Source organism: Anthonomus grandis, chromosome 3, assembly GCF_022605725.1.
Source record: "Anthonomus grandis grandis chromosome 3, icAntGran1.3, whole genome shotgun sequence".
Classification (NCBI taxonomy): domain Eukaryota; kingdom Metazoa; phylum Arthropoda; class Insecta; order Coleoptera; family Curculionidae; genus Anthonomus; species Anthonomus grandis.
In genome coordinates, this window is record NC_065548.1 from 47,699,967 (window position 1) to 47,712,867 (window position 12,901).

The following is a 12,901-nucleotide window of genomic DNA, read 5'->3' on the forward strand; positions in this document are numbered from 1 at the left end:
AGGACACCAACACCATCACGTGGTCCTAGGTGTAGTTTTCTCCAACTGTCGTACCACTACCTGACTGTACGATATTTCGGATTCAATGATCCTTTAGTCAAATCCATTTCATCCATTTCAAGCTCTATTTTTGAAACATGATAATTGATAGCTTCTGTGATGCCTAATCCATTATCGAAAAACGATTCAAAAATTATTCTCGTATCGCGTGAAGCAGGCAATGCACCAAATATATCAGCACTGTCTATGCTATGGCTATGGTCGTTATTAATTGTAACAACAGCAGGTAAGTTATTCTGAAAAATATCTCAATTATAAAAGGTGTCCCTAATTAATTTCATCAGCTCTCTATTTCTAAGCTCATCGATATATTTTTTTTTTTATAATTAGGCAAATACATAATTTTTGGCTGAAATTGTTTTAAACTTACAAAGTCACTTTTTTAACTTAATGTAAATTTAAACCCGCTATGCAGTTTCATATCATCTAATAAAGCTTCTGACCAAAGCATGACCCCATGTAAGTTGTTGGTGGTTAAATATACATACACTCCTATTTAAAAAAAAAAATCAAAAAACTACTTAAAAAACTTACACTGCATTTTTTGCTTGGTTAGTAGCTTTATTAGATGCAAAGAAACACACATAGCGAGTTTAAAGATATAACTTTATTTTAAAGTAGTAATTTTTAAATTTTTTTCAAAAATAGGTGGATATACCACACCCTAATGGCTTGCCATATTTAGAAGCTTTATTTCATGCTAAGAAACACTCATAATGCGTTTGAAAGTGAAACTCTATTATTATTGAGTTTTTTTATTTTTTTTTGCTATAGTCAGCAGCTTTATTTATTGCTAAGAAGCCCTTAAAGCGAATTTGAAGGTACAACTCTAATTTTAGGATTTTTTTAAAAATGTTTTTAAAGGGATAATATATAAGGATATTTCACCCCAATGGCTTTTAAGGAGTTTTGAAAGTGTAACTCTATTCTAAATTTTTTTTTGTGGAAATTATTGGTAGATATCTTATTCCCAACGACTTGCAAGGCAAGAAGTTGCGCTTTGGTTGGAAACTTTATTAGATGCTAAGCAGCACATATTGCGAGTTAAAAAAATTGCTTTTAAATAGTATTATTTACCTTTATATGATGATTTCTTCTTTTAGTCACTTCCGTTATTAATTTAACAACAATAGAAATTTTAGCTTCACACTCCAAATTTTTCGACTTTCGGGAATTGCTTGTTTTCTTTCTGTAGCAAGCATGATGACAAACATAATCTTTTCTAAAAAAGATTGTTTCCTATAATAAACTCTGCATTATGCAAAAAAACATGCATTTAAAATATTATACTTATAAATATTCTTGAAAAAATTTAATAATAAACTGTGCAATTGTTTTAAATCGTTCTAGAACCGTCCTTTTTCCAAACTCCAAAAAAGCTGGTATGTTCGCAGAGGCGATCAGAAATTAGTCAGAGCCACTAACTAGTGTGATTGCAGTTTTCAAACCATTCCACTCTGTTTCGGGTCAATCAAATAGGCGCTGATTAGTTTCTGATGCCACTACGAACGAGCCTTATTTTATTACATTGTTATAATTTTTTACCTGTACGTATAATATGAGTCAATGCTGGCAGAGTACGTCGTACTATCCACTTTGTCGAGGTTATTTTTGAGAAGTCATTTATCCACCTATTGCATTATTCAATCGAATTTAACTAAAGATGTTAATACTAAAGTGCAATCTAAGGTAAAGGAGCAAAACCATAAGTTAACATATAAGAACTTGCAAAATTGACTGTGTACACGTAGATAAATAGTAGACAATAATAAAATGATCGATTTATACAATGTGTATATATTTTTCTTCACTGATAGCAGAACGCTTTTTATTTACGATGATTCGGATTAATTATTTTAAATAGTTTTTGCTAATTTTTTCAGGACAGCTAACTAAAAATCGTAGAAATATTAATTCTATTTTTGTGCAATAGTAGGACAGATTATTTTTTCTACTTACTTTTTTGTTTAATTTTTTGTCACTAATGCATAAATATAAAGCTAAAAAGGAAGGGTAACTTACTAATATTGCAATTAAATTCATAAAAATATAAAAAAGATAATAATTTAATTTCCGCCAGATCTTTATTTGCAATTATCTCGAAATATATATAACATCTTTAATTTTTTAGTTGCTACAAGTATGTCTTTGACCTTTGCAAGGAAATAGCCCAAGAATATTACAGCCAATTCAGTACCAATGGCCCCTCGTGGCTACAAGTAGATGCCAAACCAGCACAGGCTCATATCAACACACCTGATGTAGAGGCTCTGAAAAAGTTTTTGAATTCGAAACTGTTGATCTTGTTCGAATTTGAAAAAGCTGCCACCAAGCGAGAAAATGCAATAACCAAGTGGTCGAAGAAGAAAAGAGATCATGTAGATGAACCGCTGCTTCAGGTAAGCCTACATTTTGGAATGATATAATCATATTTTAATTCTTCTCTTATTATATACAGGGTGAGGACTCTTAACTGATATAAATTCGCTAGAAAAAACATTTCAGAAAAACGCAAAAACAGGTTACTAAGAGTTTTTAAAGCCTAAAAATCCGTAAAAAAAATGTGTTTAACCTTTCCAAAAGGGTGAGACCTAAACCCCGGAATAATGAGTGTATCAGCTGTACCCTGTGCTTAATTAATAAATAAAACACACCATTTTTCGTATTCAGCGTACAATTAAACTTATAGTTTAGTAATAATAAACTTATACTTTAATTGTACACTGAATACAAAAAGTGGGGTGTTTTATTTATTAAACCCCGGATCTCTACTTAATATTTTTTTTTTAATGGGATGATGCCACTTGTGGCACCTAGTTCAAGAGCTCTTTTGAAAAGGAAATTAACGATGTACTTTTCTTTTTGAAACATATTAACCCTTGACTTAAATTGGAAAAAAATGTTTAGAGGTATTAAAATTAAGAAAAAATATATCTCAAAGTTAAATACGTATTTTATTTATCTTGAGAAAGTAATAAATTGCCAAAAAATGGCCTTAGTCGTCTCATAAGAGGTCAGATCGGGAATCACGCCATATATTTTAAAAAGTGGAGTGATAACTCTTGTACTACTTTGCAGGAAATCTAGTTTAAAATCGAGGTTGATAGCACATCTTGTTCGTCATTAACTAATTTAATAAAAAATCAAATTTCTTTTGAAATTTTTAAATTAAGTTGAAACATTTTTGGTGCTGTTATTTTTTAACTTTTAAAAGATTATGAAAAGTAATAATATGATTAATATAAACATTTAAAAAAAAAACTATTTATTACTTAACCAACTGTTTAAAATAAAAATCAGTTACTTCCAAAGTCCTAAAAGATGATAAAATTCTGTTTGTAAAGTTCCTAAAACATTCGGTCTAATTAATTGAATTTCGTTTCTGGTACTGCATTTTAGATCTTCACTATTTCTGGGTATTGTAGCATAGGCTTTACTTTTAACGTAATCGTAAAAGATCAAATGATAAGTAAGGTCAGGTAACCTTGCTGAATATTCGTCCCTCTCTGTCCAATAGTCGTATATTAACAGCATTAAGAGGAGTGGGCATCATTTAAATCAATAGGCAACTGCGCCTCAAGTTAACATTGATTGTTTACAAATACGTCTCTCGAAGTTTAATAATTTTTAGTCTAAGGAGGCATATTTAAATTGTACTTTTACTTTCAATCATCTTAAGCCAAAATATCCTTTTAGTCTGGTGATTTTAAAGTAATTTTTATGTCACTTTTATGCATATCTTGGCGTTTTGCTGTTGGAGTGTGAACTTTGTACCCTTAATACACTGGTACGCTTTCGCTGTGTCGATCACAGCAAACTTCGAGGCAGAGGCTTGGCGATGTTGCCGTTGTGACGTTTTTATACTTACAATATTGCACAATTACAAAATGGATATTGTTGGATGCTTGGATGTTGTAAAAATAAGATTTCGCCTTCTTGCTTTGTTTGCAAAAAATGTTTTAATATACACACATCAAAATGGTCTAGGGAACACATACAAATATGTTAATATTTTTGAGAAGATTGGAAAAAAGTTAATTATTGCAATTTTTTTACATTATTCGAATAAAATAACAATATAATTATTAGCTTTTTTTTGTACATTATAATTTACTCAATAAAATAATATAAAAATAATACAAATTAAACTAGTAGCCAGATGGTACACCTCTATTATTAATAACACTTTGGCATCGCCTAGGCATACTTAAAATTAAATTATTAATTAATTCTTGGGGCAACTCCTCCCTAACATGTGTCACAGCAAGACGAAGCTCCAGAGCGCTTTGAAAAAAGTCAAATCGTTGAAGAAGTTGCCTTTTTAAGCAATCCCAAACATGCTCAATTGGATTAAGGTCCGGTGAGGTAGAGGGCCAGGGTAGAAGATTGATTTGATTTTCCTCAATAGCGATTCGTACAAGCCGTGCTTGATGTGGTGGGGCATTATCTTGTTGCAACAACGAATTTGGGCCCATTTCGCGTAAATATGGAACAATTACAGGCAGTAGTATATTATCCCTATAACTTATTCCAGTCATTGTATTTTCCACAAAAATGAGGTTCGTTTTTCCGTCAAGTCTAATGCCACCCCAAAACATTAGTGATCCACCACGTTGCCTTACTACTTCCCGGGCATGACGCAAACGACTTTCATTTCCTTCCTGTCTCCAGACACGAATTCTACCAGAATCAGGATAAAATGAAAATCGAGACTCATCCGTAAAAAGAACTGTGGCTCATCTTTCTTGATTCCAATTAACATGTTCTTGGCAGCACGTTAATCCTGCACCTCGATTTCCTAAAGTTAACCGAGGAACCCTTAGGGGTCTTCTGGCATGAAGTCCTCTCTCATGCAAACGGTTTCTAATAGTTTGACCTGAAACCTCGACGTTATGCACTTGTGAGAGCTGCTGAATCAAAACCGAGGCTGTTACCGTGGGATTTCTTTGAGCTTGCAAAGTTATAAAACGTTCTTGGGCAGGTGTGGTAACTCGCGACGAGCCTTGATGCCGTTCTCTAACATCATTTGTCTCTCTATATCTTGTCCACAAACGGTTAATTATACTGGGAGATGTATCTAAAGCTCTTTGACTTGTTCCTGCCTCAAGCATGTCGACTGCTCTTAGCATTTCCTCTCGAGTTAAATGTCGTCTTTCCATTTTATTGAATAAAAACTAAATCACAATTGTTCGGTTGGAACCACAGAAAATGCGATATTGCGTTAGAATTTAAAAATTATAATCTGCGTTTTCGACAAAATGTGAAAGTAGCAAAAAACGCTGTTCTGGCATGATTTTTTGTACCCAAATATTTATTTTACTTCATTGGTATCTTAATATTAAAGGTAGTATCTATTCCGTATGAAAATATAAATATATAAAAATTTATAAGGCGAAAAAAACTATTTTTCTAAGTGTTCCTTAGACCATTTTGATGTGTATATATCACAAAAGATGTGTTATGAAGAATCGTAACAAATTTCAATTGATAAGAGATCATATCTTGATCTGCTGTGCTGGACAATCTCCTAATATGGAAAGCAGTGATGAAGTCAGCATTTTGGATCAAACTATATATGACATAATTGAAGATTCTGAGGCAAAAGATAAATTTTTGGATAGGATTGTTCAGGATAAAAATAGATCCATTCAGGAGGCTTTATTGATTGAATCTGATTTAACTAACCTCGTAGCAGAACAGAAAAATAACATATTGTGATAACGGGAGGTTTTATTATATTTTATTAAAATAACTTTTTTCTCTCATGTCTAAAATAAGTCTATATTTTAATTTATTAATTTAGTACAAAGAATCCAAAATTGCTTAGCTAAACTATTACACATAAAACAATTATTAATAAACATATTTCTACATTATTTGACATACTTCTGGATATGAACCCTGACTAAGCTATTGACTAATACATGTATGGAATTATACTAACATAAAATATTACGTATGTAGGTACCTACTATATGTTAAAATATAAAATAATCTGATAAACTTAATTCTAAATAATATTATATAACTTAAAGCCTCTATTATTATATTACAGTGCAATGGTAATGGTGTTACAAATTACTTGGGTTTTTAATATCCAACCAAAATAAGCAATAATTCAATATTCATAAAAGGCGTTTATTATTAATTTCTTGTTATCAATCTTGAATATTCGATATATTTTTTTATTTAAATCTGTCGTAACATAAGTTTCTGGTAAATTTATCTATATAGTTAATTGATTATCAACGATGTCGTTAGAAAGTGACCGTTAATTAAAATTAAATTTACTAACATCCCCGATGACGTAAGTTTTGTAACGCTAGCTCGTAGACTATGGATATTCGATATTCTGTCGGGTGTGCCACAAGGAGTTATTTTGTCACCCGTTCTATTTATTATTTACACCATTGATATAATTCTCGCACCTAAATACTGTAAAACACAAGCATACGCGGATGACACACAAATCTATGTCTCTTTTGATTTGTTATAATCAAAAGAGGAAGAAATGGCTGATAAAATAAACGCTGATCTTCAGGTAATTAAAGAATTATCTGCTAAACATAATCTAAACTTAAATTCCGACAAAACTAAGCTATTATGTATTGGCAGCAAAATCAAAAGAAACTCTATTAAAAACAACTTAAAATTAAAAATAAATGATTTTTACATTAAAATTTGTATCCAGCGCAAAAAATCTTGGCTTAACTATCAACGAAGATCTCAAATTTAGTGCACACGTTCAGAATATAACAAGAAAAAGCTTCTGTGCGCTGAAATTATTATATAATTATCGGCACATTCTTAACTACTCGTTGAAAAAAAGCTTATCCGACACATTAGTACTCTCACATTTTAAGTATGGTGACTTTATATACGGGCCATGTTTTTCAGCTCTCGATAAACAAAAAATACAAAGGATACTGAACGCATGCTGTCGATAGATATATGGAATCAGGAAGCATGACCGTATTACTCATAAAATTGTAGAATCTAACTGGCTAAATATGGAAAGCCGTAGAAAACTACATCTTTCAAATTTTGTGTATAAGCTTCTCAATACCACTAACACCTCGAATACTCTTTTCTACCAAGAAAATGGGAAAATAATCAAGAGAAGCATATCTAACTTGTGTAATAACCTTACTTTATAATAGATTTGAAGAATTTATAAACAGGTATTGGCATTGTATGCTGAACTGGCCTAGGTTTTGAAATTATTTTACAATATAACTATCTACTTTTTAAAGAAAGTCTCTACCTGCTACTGGATAAAGCTATTATATTACGGTCTTTTGTATCGCACAATTTGTCGTGTGTATAATAATTCTTTAAGTAACTTTCTTTTTCTACAATGTGTGTGTACATTTAAAGAGCTATTCGCTAATAAATTGCATGATATTGTTTTCTTTTCACTTTAGAGGGATTGGGTAGGTTAAGTAAGAGTAACCACCGGCTAGACTTTGCGTCTCTTATATTCCTAATGAAATGTATGTATGATACTCAAAACTGTAAATTATTTGTTATTATTATTATTATTATTATTATTATTATTATTATTATTATTATTATTATTATTATTATTATTATTATTTAATTCGACCTATCTCTTGTTACAGCAACTGCTGGCAGAGGAACCTACATGGACCAACTTTGATTATGATGAAGCGCGACTAAAAGATCGTTTGACCAACGAAATTATGGATATTCTTCTTAAAGACTGTGCACAGGCGGTTAAAAAGGCTTTAGTCAAAAAATTTGAATGCGAGTGATATTCTCTGGGTTCAGTGCTTTGTAAATAATAGGCCTAAAGATAATTATTGGTAATAGAGACTTAAGTTAATTTTTAAATTTGCTACGAAATCTTTCTGAAGGTAAACTTTTAATTATTATTGATCAATGTTTGTCATTCTTTCCAATGGATCTCTGGTTCCAACTAAATGTTATTAATAAAATGTTATGTTTTTATAAAACTGCACGATATATTTATATTTTGTTTTTATAAAACTAAAGCACTGATTATGTACAATCTATTTTGATTCTAATTTCATAAGTAAATATACGTTTTACGATTATCGTTCACGAATTAAATATCTAAGGAAGTTAAAATATTTAAAAGTGTAAGGACTGGCATCTCTCTAACCCATCTCATCCTATGTCATCACAACTCACCCCCGATTCCATTCATCAGAATTTTATTTTGAGAACGGTACAGTGTAAAAAGGAGAGAACTTAAAATTGATTCCTATGGTAGGTCAGACAATAGTTCTAGGTTACGAGAATTCTCCTCAATTCTTAAGTATTTAAGTAAAGAACAACAATAACAAGCGAGCTTTTTCAACTATTTAAAAATGATTACTTCTCTCTAGCAAAGTTTACCAAATGAGGAAGAATTGGGTGATAAGTGAAGAGTACAAAAGCCGTATCGTCATTTATTGGACATCATTTTCTTTTTTAGTTGTATAGATATAGTGTGTCCCACTTAAGGGTTTTGACCACTTTAAAATTTTTGTTTCTTGACCAATTTTCAAAAACTTTTTTTGTTGGATAGATGGTCAAAAATGGCACTTATGAGCCAAGTTCTACATTTAGAGATAGCAGGCCATGGCTTACTGTATTCAAGTTTGAAGTGCGAAAAATCAAAAGTAGTATTAGCGATATTTATTTTTTTTAAATGGTACTGGATTATTGTTCAGGACCACTTAAAACATAAGTGTACCAAATTTGGTTATGATAGTATACAGGGTGTTGAAATAAATTGGAGTAAAATTTTTAAAAGGCGCAATAACATTCTTAAACAAACATTTTTTAAATTTTTGACTAATTGGCATGCGTCTTGAGAAGACGAAGGTTGGAAATATCCTTCAATAAACAACAATCAATCATATTATCATACTATTTTGGGCTTCACAATAATACAACTTCATTTATACATTTTTTAGTTTTATTTCATTGTTAGGTTGCAATTCACACTTCACTAGTTACTTAATAATGTAATGTAGGCTAAGCAGCAAAAACTGAAAACAATTACCTTAAAGAATTACCTAACACCAAAGATAATAATACTACTAGTATTTTATCTTTGCTAACACTCACATTTAAAAATTAATGGCACAAAACTAAATATTAGTTCCTTCAATATGTCCTCCATTAATTCTTATACATTTTTCTATGCGTCTTCTGTTGTTTACTACCACTCTTCTTAACTGTACCCTGCTTATTTCATTACACTCTTGTCTAATGCTCTCACAAAGATCATGTAGAGTTTGCGGTCTTGATTTGTACACTTTGTTTTTAAGGGTTCCCCAAAGAAAAAAATCTAAGCGAGAAAGGTCGGGGAAACGTGCTAGCCACTGAATTAATGGACTGTTTCGTCCTATCCATCGATTCGGATAATTCTGATTTAGCCAATTCCGCACTACCACTGCATTGTGGATAAGCGCACCGTCAAATTGTATGTGTAAGTTTCTTGTTTCGGCTAACGGAAAATCATCGATTACGTCAATAAAATCACCTTCCAGGAATCGAAGAAAATTAAGTCCATTTAGATTTTCATTAAAGAAAAACGGCCCGATTATACGTTCGTTCATGATACCGCACCATATGTTAATTTTCTGCGAATACTGCCTTTTACATTGTATCACCCAATGGGGACTTACGTTACTCCACATTCTAATAGTTTGATTGAGATGACACAATGCCGTTTGTAGTAAATGTTGCCTCATCGGTCTATAAAGTAATTTTCAAAAATGTAGGGTTAGCCAAATACTCGCCTTGTAACCACAAACAATATTCCATCCTGCGTTCTTCATCCCCGTGTTCCAAAGTGTGAAGGAATATAGGCTTGAAAGGCTTCTTGTTATTTTTCTTTAAACACCTCCATATGCTTTAATTTTTGGAAATATAAGTTGGCACTAGCAACTCTAATGCTAGATTGCGGATTAACATTAAAGTATTCAAGAATTATTTGGTTATTATTATTTGCTCGATTACGATGTAAATAAGGACGTACTCCTCCTACTGAACCAGACTGATCAAACCCGTAGTTTATTGTAGCTATTGTTGAATGGTGGATGTTTTTCCGCCGCAGCTTCACAGAGAAATGTTCTAACTCCATCGCCAACTAGCCGCACGACTTCAACTCTTTCGTTTAAATTATAATCACCCATAATTGTTCGACAAGCAGTCAAAATGAACTAAATGCATGAAAACTTTGACATACTGTCAGGAACATTTTCTTTCATAGCATACTTGGGTAAAATTCCCACAAAATAATCAGACACAAGAATCTTTGGAATTTAACAAACAAACTCATAAAAAAACAAACAAATTGAGCCCAAAATAGTATGATAATATGATCGATTGTTGTTTATTGAAGGATATTTCCAACCTTTGTCTTCTCAAGACGCATGCCAATTAGTCAAAAATTTTTGTTTAAGAATGTTATTGCGCCTTTTAAAAATTTTACTCCAATTTATTTCAACACCCTGTATACTATCATAACCAAATTTGGTACACTTATGTTTTAAGTGGTCCTGAACAATAATCCAGTACCATTTTAAAAAAATAAATATTGCTAATACTACTTTTGATTTTTCGCACTTCAAACTTGAATACAGTAAGCCATGGCCTGCTATCTCTAAATGTAGAACTTGGCTCATAAGTGCCATTTTTGACCATCTATCCAACAAAAAAAGTTTTTGAAAATTGGTCAAGAAACAAAAATTTTAGAGGGGTGGCTAACCCTTAAATGGGACACACTGTATATCATTAAAATTAATATTAATTAGTTACCATGCCATCCTGGAAATGATAATTGGTTCTCTGAGTACTTCATAAGTTGACCAGTAGTCTTTGAAGTTGGGTAATATCTGCATGGTCGTCAGTAATCTTACACCCAAAAAGACTTTAATTTCTTTGTTTATTTGATAAACAATGTGAACAATCAGATCTTTAGGAAGCAGATTTAAAAAACAGTGTAGGTGTTTCAATAGTAGATTTGATCCGGACTCTTAAAACCTCCTTAGTTTGTTAACGTTCACTGGATCGTTGGTTCAATAAAAAGACCGAAATATATATATATATATATCTTTTAAAAATGCTAATGAGATTTCGTCGTCAATTTCCCACTCTATTTGAAGGAATTTAGTTTTTTGTTTTCAGTAAAATTGTCAAAAATTACATTGATATTCTCGATATTAAAAAGTTCCTCATTTCTATCAATATTTTCTTGAATAATAGGAACACGTGCATCATCTTTAAAGAAACTTCAACTCAACTTTGAAATGTGATTTCCGTTCCTAACCAGAAGACCTCAAAAAGTTATGAAATGTGAATCTAATTTGGTCTTTTTTAATAGGCTATATGTATATTTTGTAGTTTAATAAATTAAGTGATTTTTTGGAACAATAAGCACCTTAAATTTAAAAAAATATCGTTAAAAGGCTAATAAGCCTAACTCTCTAATGACTGAAGTTCTTATCTTTGATTTCAGATCTGGCTACAGGATAATTCCTTATAGGAATATCCATGCTACTCTAGTAAAGGATTATCTCTGGTAATAAACAAAATTAGTTAAATTTATCCGATGTCTATTTAATTTTTTTGACAGGTTAATTTCAGTCTAAGTACTACTTAAATATATCTGTCACTCGCTGACGCAAGCATTTTTTTAAAATTATATTGTTCCATTAAATGGCTTTTTTCTATAGGTGTTAGTTAATTGTAGATTAATTATTGTTACTTTTAGATGATGTAATAATAGATCTCTATGTACAGTTTTCGTATGTTTTTTAAAAAATAAAGTATTTTTTGTAATAAAGTATACACTATTATTGTCACCTGCAACTAATATTGGATTTTCTCTTGGATAAATCAAGGTAAGAAACAAGTAAGGAAGCTGTATCGCACCATGTAGGCATTTTCTAAGAAACACAATTTGTATATCAACTAATTACAAATTAAATTACTTTGTAACTTTGCTATTTCTGTATAGTGTGGTAAAAACTGAGTCTAATGATTGAAACAACATTTCATTTACATTTGAAGAACAAAATCTAAATAGTAAAACTTGCTTTATTATTATACATTTAACATAAAACGTCGGGAACACACTTATTGTCAACGTCAAAAACACTAACCTAACTCGCCTTGACCACAGCATAAAGAAACCAGCAGTCGCACTTTAATAAAAATACATTGGCTTGAATAAGCGAGTTCGGTGCATGTGTACTAACGCAGACGCGGCATATTTGCTTATAGTAGGGATGCCGCTGACACTCGCTACGGTCCACGCGGCTTTTGCCTTGGCTAGAGCCGGACTTAAACATTTTTTTAGGAAATTATTATCTTGTAAAATTAGGTATAAGGTAATTAGGTATGTACCATCAATTTAAGAGACCATTCTTTGAGTAATTTTAAAACAAAAAGGTCATATAAATATATGTCTAGAAATTCTTCGTTCTCAATATACAGGGTGTTAAAATTTAACAACTAAAATATACGCCACTGACTTTTGTGCAATTTTTATTATGTTCTGTAGATTATACAAATAAAACTTTTTTGTCTCTTGAATTTTTTTCGTATCTTGCTTAGTTAATAATAAATTCGAAAAGAAACTTTTCCCCAAATTCCTTGTGTGATCCAGGGATATGCAATTAAGTGGCCTTTTTTTTTCTCAAAAAATAAGCGAGATACGAAAAAGTTGTATTTGTATTTGGGTAAATCAAATAAGATATTAAAAATGGCACAAAATTCAGGTGCCCCAATTTTTTTGCCACAAATATTTCTTCAGGTCCCGTTCGAGATTACACTGAACCTAATAAATTTAATCATGTTA

The 12,901-nt window shown here is 31.3% G+C and overlaps 1 protein-coding gene across 5 annotated transcripts in view; it reads left to right on the top strand.

Annotated features, from left to right (window-relative positions):
• Positions 1–11,884, top strand: part of LOC126733808 (centrosome-associated protein 350-like) — a 176,318-nt gene extending 164,434 nt beyond the window's left edge. For all 5 annotated transcript variants that reach the window (XM_050437217.1, XM_050437218.1, XM_050437216.1 and 2 more), the window contains 2 exons: positions 2,192–2,459; positions 7,683–11,884. In XM_050437217.1, coding sequence (XP_050293174.1) covers positions 2,192–2,459; positions 7,683–7,835 — 421 coding nt within the window. In that variant the 3' untranslated portion in view covers positions 7,836–11,884. The remainder of the gene's footprint in view (positions 1–2,191; positions 2,460–7,682) is intronic.
• The last annotated feature ends 1,017 nt before the right edge of the window (positions 11,885–12,901 follow it).